At 43.2% G+C, this 16,138-nt stretch overlaps 1 protein-coding gene across 1 annotated transcript in view; it reads left to right on the plus strand.

Moving 5' to 3' along the window:
* Positions 1 to 15,621, plus strand: part of b4galt1l (DP-Gal:betaGlcNAc beta 1,4- galactosyltransferase, polypeptide 1, like) — a 118,799-nt gene extending 103,178 nt beyond the window's left edge. The window contains exon 6 of the mRNA XM_085982880.1: positions 590 to 15,621. Within this exon, the coding sequence (XP_085839006.1) occupies positions 590 to 740 (151 nt within the window). The 3' untranslated portion in view covers positions 741 to 15,621. The remainder of the gene's footprint in view (positions 1 to 589) is intronic.
* Positions 15,622 to 16,138: the final 517 nt, after the last annotated feature.

Raw genomic sequence — 16,138 nt, forward strand, 5'->3', positions numbered from 1 at the left:
CAGTCGGTAGTGGTGCTCCTGAGCAACTCATGATCCAGTTTTATTCTTATTATTGTTTCTTGTAGCGGTTTAGTGCAACTGAGTGGCTTGCTCGGCCATTTCAGAGGGCAATTAAGAGTCGAGCGCATTGCTGTGGGTCTGGAGTCACATACAGGCCAGACCGGGTAAGGACAGCAGATTTCTTTCCCTAAAGGACATTAGTGAAACAGATGGGTTTTTATGACAATCCGATAGTTTCATGGTCACCATTACTAATACTAGCTTTTTATTCCTGATTTATTTAATTAACTGAATTTAAATTCCCCAGGTGGGACTTGAACTCAGATCATTAGTCCAGGCCTCTGGATTTCTAGTCCAGTAACATAACCACTGTGCTACCGTTCCCGTACCGGTCCTTGATTATCCCATATATTTCTAAATACTCAGTAAAATTAAATTCTTGTGCAAAAAAAAAAGGCCCAAACAGCAATACAAATTGCACCTATTCCATTTAAGAAGTGTAAATTCTAGGATGTGTAAGTTCTAGTAGCTAGAAATGAGATCTTATTAATAATGTGCAAGTTAGTTATTCTGAAACATTTGCTTACAGGTTTGACAGAATTGCACGTACGAGACAGACAATGCAGCATGACGGTTTAAATTCACTCAAGTATAGGGTACTACAGGTCAAGAAATATCCTTTATACACCTTTATTGATGTGGATGTCGGTGGGCCTAGAAGACCTCCCTCCTCGGAATAACAAAGGTGGTGAAGAACTTCCTGAAAAAATCAACTAAGTGTCAGAGTTCTGAAATTTGAGAACCTTCCTCTTTATGTTGTATACCATATGTGCCTTATTCAATTGTTTTCATATTGCCTCCTTGCATTTATCAAAGTTGATGTTGAACCCACGCTGCAACAGATTTCTTTGTCTAAGTTACGGGAATTTGAAAATCATACATTTTCAAAGTTACAATCTTATAAATCCAAAAAATATTTTCTGTTTTAAAAAAAATTGCCTACATGCAAAAATAATCTTTCATTATATTTCCTAATCCAGGTTTGACTTTCAGACTCTCAGGAACTCTATCACTGTGTAAATATGTTGCTCTTTTTAGTCATTCATCAGCTGAAGCATGTTTCTATTACCTGTGTGTTACTTTGCCCTGTTGTGGATAGTTTTAGAAACATTGCTAATTTATTTGTAATACTGATTTTTGTGCCCACACTGATGCCTGGAGAATGTGATACCTGAAATGTGATACCCATTTAGCAGAGGCAAGCTGTGCTGCCCATGAATTGCATTTTACTGTTGGAAGACGTTGGGTAGGAGGGTTGATTCCTAACAGTAAAATTTGTTCAACTTTAAGTCTGAAGAGTTACATCCCACCTGAATTCAGCTATCCATTGTGAAGTCCAAAAGCTGTGAAGATGGCTTCAGTGCACTTGGGAGTCTGGTCACTGAGCTAACTACCAGATTAGATTGCTAATTTTTCTTTTTACATGTTCTCTGGATGTGAGCAGTGCTGACAAGGTCCCATTTTATTGCCCGTCCTTAGTTATAGAGTTATACAGCACGGATAGAGGCCCTTCGGCCCATCGTGTCCGCGCCGGCCATCAAGCCCTGTCTAATCTAATCCCATATTCCAGCATTTGGTCCGTAGCCTTGTATGTTATGGCATTTCAAGTGCTCATCCAAATGCTTCTTAAATGTTGTGAGGGTTCCTGCCTCCACAACCCTTTCAGGCAGTGAGTTCCAGACTCCAACCACCCTCTGGGTGAAAAAGTTCTTTCTCAAATCCCCTCTAAACCTCCCACCCTTTACCTTGAATCTATGCCCCCTAGTTATTGACCCTTCTAAGGGAAAAAGCTCCTTGGTATCCATCCTATCTATGCCCCTCATAATTTTGTACACCTCAATCATGTCCCCCCTCAGCCTCCTCTGCTCCAAGGAAAACAAACCCAATCTGCCCAGTCTCTCTTCATAGCTGAAGCGCTCCAGCCCTGGTAACATCCTGGTGAATCTCCTCTGCACCCTCTCCAAAGCGATCACATCCTTCCTGTAGTGTGGCGACCAGAACTGCACACAGTATTCCAGCTGTGGCCTAACCAGTGTTTTATACAGCTCCATCATAACCTCCTTGCTCTTATATTCTATGCCTCGGCTAATGAAGGCAAGTATCCCATATGCCTTTTTTACCACCTTATCCACCTGTTCCGCCGCCTTCAGGGATCTGTGTACTTGCACACCCAGATCCCTCTGACCCTCCGTCTTGCCTAGGGTCTTACCATTCATTGTGTATTCCCTTGCCTTGTTAGTCCCCCCCAAAGTGCATCACCTCGCACTTTTCCGGGTTAAATTCCATTTGCCACTGTTCTGCCCATCTGACCAACCCATCTATATCGTCCTGCAGACTGAGACTACCCTCCTCGCTATTTACCACCCTACCAATTTTTGTATCATCCGCGAACTTACTGATCATACCTTTTACTTTCATATCCAAGTCATTAATGTAGACCACAAACAGCAAGGGACCCAGCACCGATCCCTGTGGTACCCCACTGGCCACAGGCTTCCAGTCACAAAAACAACCTTCGACCATCACCCTCTGCCTTCTGCCACTAAGCCAGTTTTGTATCCAATGTGCCAAGGCACCCTGGATTCCATGGGCTCTTACCTTCTTGACCAGTCTCCTGTGTGGGACTTTATCGAAGGCCTTACTGAAATCCATGTATACCACATCCACTGCGTTACCCTCATCCACACACCTAGTCACCCCCTCAAAAAATTCAATCAAATTAGTCAGACATGATCTTCCCTTGCCAAAGCCATGTTGACTATCCCTGATTAATCCTTGCCTCTCCAAGTGGAGACAAATTTTGTCCCTCAGAATTTTTTCCAATAATTTTCCTACCACTGATGTTAGGCTCACTGGCCTGTAGTTCCCCGGTTTTTCCCTACTCCCCTTCTTGAATAATGGTACTACATTAGCGGTTCTCCAGTCCTCTGGCACATCCCCTGTGGCCAGAGAGGTTCTGAATATATGTGTTAGAGCCCCCGCAATCTCTTCCTTTGCCTCACACAGCAGCCTGGGATACATTTCGTCCGGGTCTGGGGATTTATCCATTTTTAGGCCTGCTAAAACCGCCAATACCTCCTCCCTCTCGATGTTAATATGTTCGAGCATATCACAGTCCCCCCGCCCTATTTCTATGTCTACATCGTCCTTCTCCATAGTGAAAACAGATGCAAAAAATTCATTTAGAACCCCTCCTACATCTTCCGGCTCCACACACACATTGCCACTTTTGTCCCTAATGGGCCCTATTTTTTCCCTAGTTATCCTCTTACCCTTAATATACTTATAAAACATCTTAGGATTTTCCTTTATTTTGCTCGCCAGTGTTATTTCATGGCCCTTCCTTGATCTCCTAATTTCTTTTTTAAGTATCCCCCTGCACTTTTTGTACTCCTCTAGGGCTTCCTCCGTCTTTAGCCTTTTGTATCTGCCAAAAGCCCTCTTTTTCCTAATCCATTCTCATATTGCCCTGAGAAAGTTGTGGTGGGCCTTCTGCTTGAACCACTGCAGCCCTTGTGGTAATAGTGCTTCCCCAATGGTGTTAGGTAGGATGTTCCAGGATGTTGACCCAGTGACGATGAAGGTATGATGTATATCCATGTTCAGAATGTGTGAGTTGGAGGTGATGGTGTTCCCATGACATTCAGCTTTCAGGTTGATGTCACCTGAAACTGCTTTGTATCAATGTGAAAATGGCAGCTTAGTGGTCGCAACACATTTGGAAAGTAAATGGCGGGACATTTTTATATCTCATTACATCTATCTCACTCACACACTCTCACACACATACACCATGCGTATACTCTTCATACACATTACACACACTGCGCGTACACACCCCCCCCCATATGCTGTGTGCGCACTCTTACCATGTGTGCATGCACATATTGCACATGCATACTCTCGCTCTCACACACACTGAAGTAGCAATACATTGCTTTTTTAAAATTTAAGTGAGCTAGAATTGTTGCTACTTTTAGCCAAAGAATACGATTCAGATTATATATTTAGCAAGGCCCAGCAAAAATCTATCCCTTGCTCCTGGACTGTGTCCTATCCAAAGAGCAGGAGTTTTGAAGAGGATAGCCTTTGCCCTACCAAGGTCCACCCTGTTCAACGAAGAGCCATGAGTGGGATTATCAATCCAGCGCTGGATTATGGCCAAAGCAGCATCAAGGGAGTTGCCAGCATTTATGGCAGTAATACAAGTTGCTGCAGCTGTGCCTCAGCATCACTGCAAACAGGAATTCTTCACACACCACCTCCATTATTTGTGGAACTTTCTGCTAGAAAGAGTTATTGCTAGAGATTGTCTCTTTTATGTAAAAGTTTAAATACAGTTAAAACTCTGTTGGTGGATTATAGTTGCTGGACCATGCATTGGGGTATTGCCTGTTCGTACCTCCGTACAATTTCTTGTAGCTTTTCAACTATCATTCTCTTGTCATTAGCTGAACTGGAATGAAAGGCTAACTTGGCAGTTGAGGCAGGTCACAATGGTAACCTGATATTTTTCATTCTGACAGATATTTTTGTACATGGCTGATCTCCCAGCTCATGCTCGAGTTATCCTGGCTTGCAGAGTTTAGCATTTCTGATTGCCTTGGCTGCTTACTCTGACTGTGGTTTAAGGTTCTGTCAGCCTGCACACTGCTCTTCAGGATTCCTTTGTTCTATTTTTGAGGTAGCCAATTCTTTATGGTCAGAAGGAATGTATCCTGAAGTGTATTGGTTCCTCTGGGATGCTTTACATTCACGGTTGCTTAGCTACTGAGATCCCAGATTGCAGATTTTTAAAAATCCAGGTTCTGCAGAGTAGAAGGCGTTAAACTGATACGTGCAGGGCAGGGTTACTATTGAAACCCTATTCCAAGAGTGAGTAATTAAGTTACACAGGTATTTCCCGAAATGATTGGGCATAACTTTACCTTTTGTGGATTTTTAGTTATGCTTGGATTCTTGACTTTCCTCAAGTTGTCAATTGCAGCAGAAGGTGCAATTGTCTAATTGCACCAGGCATAAAACAGGCTGCATCATACAAGTAAACAAGACATCCTGTGAATCCTCAGGGAGAAAGCTTTGTAGTATGCATCCACAATCTTTGGAGCTTTTTCTTTCTTTGGTCCCCTAAAATCATAGAAGTGTACAGTGCAGAAGGAAACCATTTGGCCCAGCGTGTCTGCGCTGGCTCTTTGCTAGTGCAATCCAAAACTAATCCCACTGCCCTGCTCTCTCCTCTGCTTCAAATATTTATCCACTTTTCCATCAGAAGATGCATTGGTCTCTACCTCGACCACTAGCTGTGGCAAAGCAGTCCATGCTCCAATAAACCTCGATGTAAAGAAATTTCTCCTAAAATCTCTTGGATTCCTCCGTATTGGGAAATTCATTTCACCAGCACACCAAAGCAAGAGAACTGTCCAGTTGGAATATTTCATGTAGACTGCTGGGCTGTGTACCTACCTCATTCAGATGTAATGCATGCAGTACCTGAAGGATGCCATTGGGTTGGTTATACTCGGGTCAGTTTCTTTACCAGAGAGTCATGATCCAAATTCCTACCTATTTATAAATATATATTTTTAAACATGCAGGTTACGTAAGCCTGGCCATCGGTGTAATGAGAGCAAGGCTGAGGGTCTGAAATGAGTGGCAGAGTCAGATGCTTCCATTTGTTTAGACCTTGGAGCAGTGATGCACAGTGCAACGTAGGATTGTTAAAGCACTCAGTGCCCAATCTCAGCTGTGCAGAGTGGAGGGCAGGCATCACCCTATATTACAGAGCAAAATCAGATTCGAATCTTCAAGGAGGCTGTTCTCCCACTTGCTAATGCCCAACAAAATGTGGTGGCCTGAGAGAGAGGATACTTTAGGCAGCAAATGAAGAAATAAAGCGTGTAACCTGGAATTAAGATATAACGCTTGTATTTTTTGCTGCGGTGCATACTGATTGCACTTTAATTATGTATACAGTCTTGGGCATTCAGAATAGAATTTAAGCACTTCTAAACCGTGTAATGAAGAAAAACCTGTAGCTCTGATGGCTGTAACATTTGCAGTGTGTATGCTCAGTTTCAGGGAAGTGGATCAGAAGGGACCATTGTAATCTACTGAGCCAATCCCAAGAGTGAAAATATACCATCTCTTGTACTTCTTAATCACTTCTTTCACTAAAATATTTTCCAGCTCCCACTTGAATTTGCTGACGCTATCCCCCTCCTTTGCCTCATGGACAGTCCACTCCGTACGTTCACCACCCTCTGTGATATAGCTAAACCTGAACAGTCTATCCACCTTCCCTTTTCTAAGCTTTAGTCCATGCCCCTGGTTATAGTTTGTGGTTATGCCAAGCTGTTTATTGGGGTTCAGTTTATCTACACCCCTTAAATTCTTGAAAAGCTTGATGAGTTCTCTCCCAAGCCTCTTTTTCTTCAGTAGGTCAGGTTTTTAAATCTCTGGCATTAATTATTTGCCTCTAATATAAACCTCTCCAAGGATGTCTCTACTCTAATTTGGTGTACACAGTCCTCCATGTAATGTCCTCACATTAGCAAGCGTCTCATGTATCAATCAGTTTTTCCATTCTGATGCAGCCCCATGTCAAACTACTCTTTGCTTCTGCATGAGTTGATTTCTGATTCACTCCAGAAGCTCCTACCCCTTTCCCTTTTATGCTTTCCAACCTCCTGAACCATTCTGCTGTGCATCACTTTGTCAAAAGCTTTGCTAAAATCCAAACTTCCAATGTTTACTGAGTTCCCTCTATTCATTAGGTATGTTATCCTTTAAGAAGTCCAATGGATTTATTGGACATGGCCTCCCTCCTGTAAATCCACACTGACTTTTTCTTCTACATTTCTCTGAGTGGTTCATTAACCCCCCTCTTGGGATGCCCGCTAATGTTTTACATACTACAGGATTTCAGGCTCAGTAGCCTGTAGTTCCCAGGCTCAGTAGCCTGTAGATCCCAGTTATTTTTTGCCCTTTCTCATTGCTTGGGCACTATTCCTGTTCCAATGAATGACCTGAGGATGTGGCAGTTTTGTTGGCTGGTTCCTTAAATAACCCATTATGCAGTCCACTCAGCCCATGAGTTTTTTCTTCTAGGTTCACTAGATTGATTCCTGGGATGAGAGGGCTGTCCTATGAGGAGAGATTAAGTAGATTGGGCCTATAGTCTCTGGAGTTTAGAAGAATGAAAGGTGATCACCTTGAAACATATAAGATTCTATGGGGGGTTGACAGGCTAGATGCTGAGAGGTTTTTCCCCCAGCTGGAGTGTCTAGAACTAGGTGGCATAGGGATCAGCCAGTTCAGACTGAGATGAGGAGGAATTTCTTCACTCAAAGGGTTGTGAATCTTTGGAATTCTCTACCCCAGAGCTGTGGATGCTCAGTCATTGAGTATATTCAAGGCTGAGATAGATAGTTTTTTGGACTCTAGAGGAATTAAGGGATAGGGAGATCAGGCGGCAAAGTGGAGTTGAGGTTGTAGATCAGCCATGATCTTATTGAATGGTGGAGCAGGCTCGAGGGGCCATATGGCCTACTCCTTCTATGTTCTGATGCCTCAGCCTGATCATAGAAACATAGAAGATAGGAGCAGGAGCAGGCCATTTGGCCCCTCGAGCCTGCTCTGCCATTCAATGCGATCATGGCTGATCATCCAAATTCAGTACCCTGTCCCTGCTTTCTCCCCATACCCCTTGATCCCTTTAGCCTTAATAAATATATCCAACTCCTTCTTGAATATATTTAATGAACTGGCCTCCACCGCCTTCTGTGGTAGAGAATTCCACAGGTTCACCACTCTCTGGGTGAAGAAATTCCTCCTCATTTCTGTCCTAAATGGCCTACCCTTTATCCTTAGACTATGTCCCCTGGTTCTGGACTCCCCGACCATCGGGAACATCCTTCCTGCATCTAGTCTGTCCAGTCCTGTCAGAATTTTATAAGTTTCAATGAGATCACCTCTCATTCTTCTAAACTCCAGCGAGTACAAGCCCAATCGACCCGATCTCTCCTCCTACGTCATTCCTGCCATCCCAGGTATCAGCCTGGTGAATCTTCGCTGAACTCCTTCCATGGCAAGAACATCCTTCCTCAGATAAGGCGACCAAAACTGCGCACACTACTCAAGGTGTGGTCTCACCAAGGCCCTGTACAACTGCAGCGAGACATCCTTGTTCCTGTACTCAAACCCCCTCGCTACGAAGGCCAACATACCATTCGCCGCCTTAACCGTCTGCTGCACCTGCATGCTTACCTTCAGCGACTGGTGCACAAGGACACCCAGGTCTCGTTGCACTTCCCCTTCTCCCAATCTATTGCCATTTAGAAGATAATCTGCCTTCCTGTTTTTGCCACCAAAGTGGACAACCTCACATTTATCCACATTATATTGCATCGCTGTTTTTATTTGTAATTTCTAACATTCTTCATATTTCCTCACCCATCTCTGCAAACCTGTATTGAGAAGGGAGCCCATTTCCTCTAAACACTGACACTCAAGTCAGGTTAGCTGTCACCCTTGATCTCTCAATATCATGACATCCTTGTGATCTTTAAGGGATCCTATTGTTAGCTAGTCCCCCATCTTAATCTCATCTTGGATTTTAGCTCCTGACCAATTTCCTTTCCTTATTATGTCCATCTCTGTCCTCTGATCTACCTGTAGATTTCTGGTTGAAGAACGTAATCTTTCTCCTTATCCTCAGCACTATTTCACTTGTTGCTATTCCCGTTTCCTTCCTCCTGTGTTGCCCTTTCCCAGTGCAATATGTTTATTTTCTCAGTAATATATATTCTTCAAAGTAATTAATTCCTCTGTACACCTCCCCTCTAACTATGGGAGTGAATTTCCTCGGAGCTTCTTCCACTCTGTCGCTGTAACTTAAGTGGTTTAAGGAAATTACAGTGACAGAACGGGAGTAGCCCCGAGAAAATTCACCACCTTTTTTTTTGGGAGGGGAGGGGTGGCTGAGAATAGCAATCCAGTAATGGAATGTTGGGATTTACCAAAGAAGAAATGGGTCACTAACCTCTCACCTTCCCCTCAGTGACCTCTCAATCTAATAGATTCACTGTTCAAATTGAGGAAAGTTCAAGTGCCATTTTACTCCTGATATTTTGCACAGCTCACTTGCTACAGTATTTGTTTCAGCCTGTTGCATTTTTTGTTGTTGTTAACTGCCTTTTAATTGTCCTAGTCCATACCTATAGTTACTTTAATTCTGTCTTCTGGCTCTTGATTGGCCTTTCTGTATGGTGTAAAATATTTTCCTGTGCCTTTTCAAAAACTGAACAGTTTTTTAAAAATGGGAAAATTGCAGTATTGGAACTGCTTTACTGAATGAAGAACGCTGTCGGTTTCACTGAGATTATTCAATTTTATTTAATTGAAAAATGGTATCCATTCAAACTTGCACAGCCTGTTAATCTGTTGTTAATTCGGAGAGCTTGCATGTGTTGATACTTTAATTACCAGCTGCAATTTTAGCTGATGCTTTGACAAGATTGTACTACTAAATCAAAGGCAGCAGCCACTTTGTAACGTGCATCAGATTATATTGCTCATTTTACCTGTAATCATCTAATTAACATGATTTTTAAAAATTTTATTCCAGATTTTGTGTCTGATTCACCTAGGGAAATTATATCTTGCCCGTTTTGAGTTAAGTTAATCAGGTTTTTAAAGAGTCATAAAATTTGCATTGTGATTTTCAAAATGTGCGTGTAGTTGCACTCCACTCATGAAAGATGACTGTGCTTTGGGAGTGGAAGTCTTGTCACCCTGACATCAAACATTGACTTGTCAGACGCAAAATCTTAATAGAATATATTTCAATTCTTGCAACTGTTCAGCCTAATTATGTTTTACAGCAGAAAATTTCAGTGCAATAATAGTTTATACTGTGGTCATTTGTATTTTCCACTGAACCATTTTGATCTGCAACTTGTTTGCATGACTGTTTTTGTGCATGATCTGACTTTTGAACCCAATGATAGAAATATTTTTATAAATGGCAATCAGTTGGTTTTAAATACTAGTTGCTAGAAAACATTTGAACATTTATTAGATTTATTTGTTATCAATTAACTTGTTTTTTATCGGATCACACGATGGATAAATAGAATTTTGTAATGAAGAATTGCCTCAATTTATATAAAGTATTGAATGAACTCTGGAAAAAGCTCTAATTTTGGAGAAATGAAGTACCTTGTGCAATTTTACAACAGAAGACTTTTTATTTAAACACATCTCCCATGATGTTGCTCCTAATAAATCACTGTTGTAACATGTAATGCAACTTATGGTGGTGAGAGAACCAACACGGGAAAAACCTACTTGACCTCGTCCTCACCAATCTACCTGTCGCAGATGCATCCGTCCACCGCACAGTCATTGTGGAGACGAAGTCCCGTCTTCACACTGAACACCCTCCATCGTGTTGTGTGGCACTACCACCGTGCTAAATGGGATAGATTCAGAACAGATCTAGCAGCTCAAAACTTGGGCATCCATGAGGCACTGTGGGCCATCAGCAGCAGCAGAATTGTATTCCACCACAATCTGTCACCTCATGGCCCAGCATATCCCTCACTTTACCATTACCACCACGCCAGGGGACCAACCCTGGTTCAATGACGAGTGTAGAAGAGCATGCCAGGTGCAGCACCAGGCGTACCTAAAAATGAGGTACCAACCTGGGAAAGCTGCAACACAGGACTACATGCATGCTAAAAAGGGGAAGCAGCATGCTTCCACAATCAACGGATCAGATCAAAGCTCTGCAGTCCTGCCACTTCCAGTCGTGAATGGTGGTGGATCATTAAACAACTAACGGGAGGAGCAGGCTCCAAGAATTTCCCCATCCTCAATGATGGTGGAGCCCAGCACGTGAGTTCAAAAGACAAGGCTGAAGCGTTTGCAACAAACTTCAGCCAGAAGTGCTGAGTGGATGATCCATATCGGCCTCCTCCTGAGGTCCCCACCATCACAGAAGCCAGTCTTCAGCCAACTCGATTCACTCCACGTGATATCAAAAAATGGCTGAGCACACTGGATACAGCAAAGGCTATGGGCCCTGACAACATCTCGGCTATCGTGCTGAAGACTTGTGCTCCAGAACTAGCAGCGCCTCTAGCTAAGCTGTTCCAGTACAGCTACAACACTGGCATCTATCCGACAATGTGGAAAACAGCCCAGGTATGTCCTGTTCACAAAAAGCAGGACAAATCCAACCCAGCCAATTACCGCCCCATCAGTCTACTCTCAATTATCAGCAAAGTGATGGAAGTTGTCATCGACAGTACTATCAAGCGAAACTTACCAATAACCTGCTCATTGATGCCCAGTTTGGGTTCAGCCAAGACCACTTGGCTCCCGACATCATTACAGGCTTGATCCAAACATGGACAAAGGAGCTAAATTCCACAGGTGAGGGGAGAGTGACTGCCCTTGACATCAAGGCAGCATTTGACCGAGTCTGGCATCAAGGAGCCCTAGTAACATAGAAGATAGGAGCAGGAGTAGGCCATTCGGCCCCTCGCGCCTGCTCCGCCATTCAATGCGATCATGGCTGATCATCCAAATTCAGTACCCGGTCCCTGCCCTCTCCCCATATGCCTTGATCCCTTTAGCCTTAAGAAATATATCCAACTCCTTCTTGAATATATTTAATGTATTGGCCTCTACTGCCTTCTGTGGTAGAGAATTCCAGAGGTTCACCACTCTCTGGGTGAAGAAATTCCTCCTCATTTCTGTCCTAAATGGCCTACCCCTTATCCTTAGACTGTGACCCTTGGTTCAGGACTCCCCGACCATCGGGAACATCCTTCCTGCATCTAGTCTGTCGAGTTTCAATGAGATCCCCTCTCATTCTTCTAAACTCCAGCGAGTACAAGCCCAATCGACCTAATCTCTCCTCATACGTCATTCCTGCCATCCCAGGTATCAGCCTGGTGAATCATCGCTGAACTCCTTCCATGGCAAGAACATCCTTCCTCAGATAAGGCGACCAAAACTGCACACACTACTCAAGAATGTGGTCTCACCAAGGCCCTGTACAACTGCAGCAAGACATCCTTGTTCCTGTATTCACACCCTCTCGCTACAAAGGCCAACATACCATTTGCCGCCTTAACCACCTGCTGCACCTGCATGCTTACCTTCAGCGACTGGTGCACAAGGACACCCAGGTCTCGTTGCACTTCCCCTTTTCCCAATCTATTGCCATTCAGATAATAATCTGCCTTCCTCTTTTTGCCACCAAAGTGGATAACCTCAGATTTATCCACATTATATTGCATCTGCTATGCTTCTGCCCAATCACCCAACATGTCCAAATCATCCTGGAGTTTCTCGGCATCCTCCTCACAGCACACACGCCCACCCAGCTTTGTGTCGTCTGCAAATCTGGAGATATTACATCTAGTTCCCTTGTCTAGATCATTAATATATATTGGGAATAGCTGGGGTCTAAGGAACGATCCCTGCGGTACCCCACTAGTCACTGCCTGCCACTTGGAAAAAGACCCGTTTATTCCAACTCTGCTTTATGTCTGCCAACCAGTTCTCTAGCCAAGTCAATACCTTGCCCCCAATCCCATGTGCCTTAACTTTACACGCTAATCTCTTATGCGGGACCTTATCGAAAGCCTTCTGAAAGTCCAAATACACCACATCCACTGGTTCTCCCTTATCTATTTTACCAGTTACATCCTCAAAAAATTCCAGTAGATTAGTCAAGCATGATTTACCTTTTGTAAATCCATGTTGACTTTGTCGATCCTGTCACTGTTTTCCAAGTGCTCTGCTATTACATCTTTTATAATGGACTCTAGCATTTTCCCCACTACCGATGTCAGGCTTACCGGTCTGTAATTCCCCATTTTCTCTCTATCACCTTTTTTGAATAGTGGGGTAACATTAGCTACCCTCCAATCCATGGGAACTGTTCCAGATTCCATCGAATGCTGGAAGATGATCAGCAAAGCATCTACTATTTCTAGGGCCACTTCCTTAAGTACCCTAGGATGTAGATTATCAAGCCCTGGGGATTTATCGGCCTTCAATCCCATCAATTTCCCTAACACCATTTCCCTACAAATACTGATTTCTTTCAGTTCCTCCCTTTCATCAGACCCTATGTTCCCTGACATCTCTGGGAGGTTATTTGTGTCCTCCTTTGTGAAGACAGAACCAAAATATGTATTTAATTGGCCTGCCATTTCTTTGTTCCCCATTATAAATTCCCCTGATTCTGACTGCAAGGGACCTACGCTTGACTTCACCAATCTTTTTCTCTTCACCTATCTATAAAAGCTTTTACAGTCAGTTTTTATGTTCCCTGCAAGCTTAGTCTCATATTCTTTGTCCTCCTTTGTTGAATCTTAAACTGCTCCCAATCCTCAGGTTTACTGCTTTTTCTGGCCAATTTATATGTCCTCTCCTTGGATCTTATGCTATCCCTAATTTCCCTTGTTAGCCACGGTTGAGTCACCTTTTTTGTTTTATTTTTATGCCAAACTGGGATGAACAAATTCTGTAGTTCATCCATGCGGTCTTTGAATGTTTGCCATTGTCTATCCACCTTCAACCCTTTGAGTGATATTCCCCAATCAATCCTACGCAACTCGCGCCTCAGACCATTGTAGTTTCCTTTATTTAAATTTAGGACCCTAGTCTCTGAGTCGACTACTTCATTCTCCATCTTAATGAAGAATTCGATCATATTATGATCGCTCCAAGGGGCCTTGTACAACAAGATTGTTAATTAATCCTTTCTCGTTACATAATACCCAGTCTAAGATGGCCTGATCTCTGGTTGGTTCCTCGATGTATTGGTCCAGGAAGCCATCCTGTAAACACTCCAGGAATTCCTCCTCCACAGTATTGTTACTAATTTGGTTAGCCCAATCTATATGTAGATTAAAGTCACCCATGATGACTGCTGTGCCCTTTTGCACGCTTGTCTAATTTCCCTTTTAATGCCATCCCCAACCTCCGCATTACTATTTGGAGGTCTATATACCACTCCCACTAACGTTTTCTGCCCCTTGGTATTTCTCAGTTCTACCCATACAGATTCCACATCATCAGAGCTAATATCCTTCCTGCAATTGTGTTAATCCCTTCTTCAACCAGCAATGCTACCCCACCTCCCTTTCCTTTTTGCCTATCTTTCCTGAATATTGAATACCCCTGGATGTTGAGTTCCCAGCCTTGGCCACCCTGGAGCCATGTTTCCGTAATCCCAATCAAATCATATTCGTTTACCTCTATTTGCGCAGCTAATTCATCCACCTTATTACGAATGCTCCTCGCATTAAGACACACAGCCTTCAGGCTTGTTTTTTTTAAACGCTCTTAGACCTATTAGAATTATTATTTACTGTGGCCATGTTTGATTTAAACCGTTGATTTCTCTGACTGCCACTTTTTTTCTCCTTCCTATCTTTTACTTTTATCCTTGTTTCCCTTTCCTCTGTCCCCCTGCTCAGGTTCCCAAACCCCTGCCATTTTAGTTTAAACCCTCCGCCAGAGCACTAGCAAACACTCCCCCTAGGCCATCGGTCCCGGCCCTGCCCAGGTGCAAACCGTCCGGTTTGAACTGGTCCCACCTCCCCCAGAACCGGTTCCAATGTCCCAGGAATTTGAATCCCTCCCCCTTGCACCATTCTTCTAGCCACGTATTCATCTGAAATATCCTTCTATTTTTACTCTGACTAGCACGTGGCACCTTCACCACACGGACTGCAGCAGTTCAAGAAGGCAGCTCACCACCACCTTCTCAAGGGCAACTAGCGATGGGCAATAAATGCTGGCATTGCCAGCGACGCCCTGATCCCACAAAAACAAATTTTATTATTCTGCTGCGAGGTGCAGCTGTGTGTTGTACTGAAGTACCAAAACCAGAACCTTGTTGTCTGGGGAAGCACATGTGAACTGTGGGGATACAGATGTTCCAGTGCTTTGTGGACCTGGACTGTGACCAGCCAAAGAATGTCACATTACCCTGTATGTTAATTAATGTCTCTGATGTGTCCTGTTTTTTTCTAACTGCCTCAGCAGTCTTTGACCACTTTAGTTTCTCGGTCCTATGGAATTTGCCACCTTTCTTCCTTTATCCGTTGTTTTTGCAAACCAGAGGCCTGCTAGAACCTTCTTGGAGCCTCTTCAGTGATTTCTGCATATTTACAGTTTAAACTCTCAAATGTCCAAAACTGGTTATTAACCCTTTCCTTCCGAATCTAATCCAAAACTTGCCATCTCTGACTTGCATTGTTTTTTCAAACTAGAGCTGTGGGTACATTGAGATATAAAATTGAAGTCAATTGATGTTTACAGTCAGTTTTGCAAACCTTTGCACTTGGAATTAAATATGCAAAATGTTTATGGTGCCAGTTTTTAATTTGAAAAATGCTTGTGGGTTTCAGCTTTCCTTTCCAAAAGTCAAAAAAGTACACAATTAGCATAACTGATTACAAAAACAATCTACTGGTGTGTTTGTAATGGTATGTTCATTTCTAAATAAAGAAAATGTTTTTTGAAACCGAATTGTTTATCTGTCTTTGTTTGTTTCAAAAACAATTGTCACATTTTATTGTTTCAAACACTCACGCAGTCTCATCTCAAGTACCCAAATCAGAGTGCCCAGGCACCTGCCTAAAATAGGCATTGGGCCCCTTGAATATGCTAATCAGTGGCATAACACCTGTTTTAAGGCCCCACTGCCAAATTCAGTAGAAACTGAACCCTTAAAGGGGCTGTTGAAAAAGTGGTACTTAATGTGGAGCCAGGAGGAGCAGGAATGATGGGACGTCAGATTGGTGTCTGCAGCTGGCCAGGATTATGTAGATGAGGCCTAAGGCCCAGTTTGAAGCGAACCTAGAGCCTCTATTTGAGCATATGTTCCAGACTCGCTGTGCACTTTGCACCAGCTTTTGGCAGGAGACCAATTTTCTGGCCATAATCTAGGCTGACACTCCAGTGCAGTACTGAAGGAAAGTTGTATTATCAGAGGTGTTGTCTTTTGGATCAGATGTTAAACTGAGGCCTTGCTGTCCTGTACAAG

Source organism: Somniosus microcephalus, chromosome 1 (genome assembly GCF_052327205.1).
Source record: "Somniosus microcephalus isolate GS21.2 chromosome 1, FLI_Smic_1.0, whole genome shotgun sequence".
NCBI classification, from domain to species: Eukaryota; Metazoa; Chordata; class Chondrichthyes; order Squaliformes; family Somniosidae; genus Somniosus; species Somniosus microcephalus.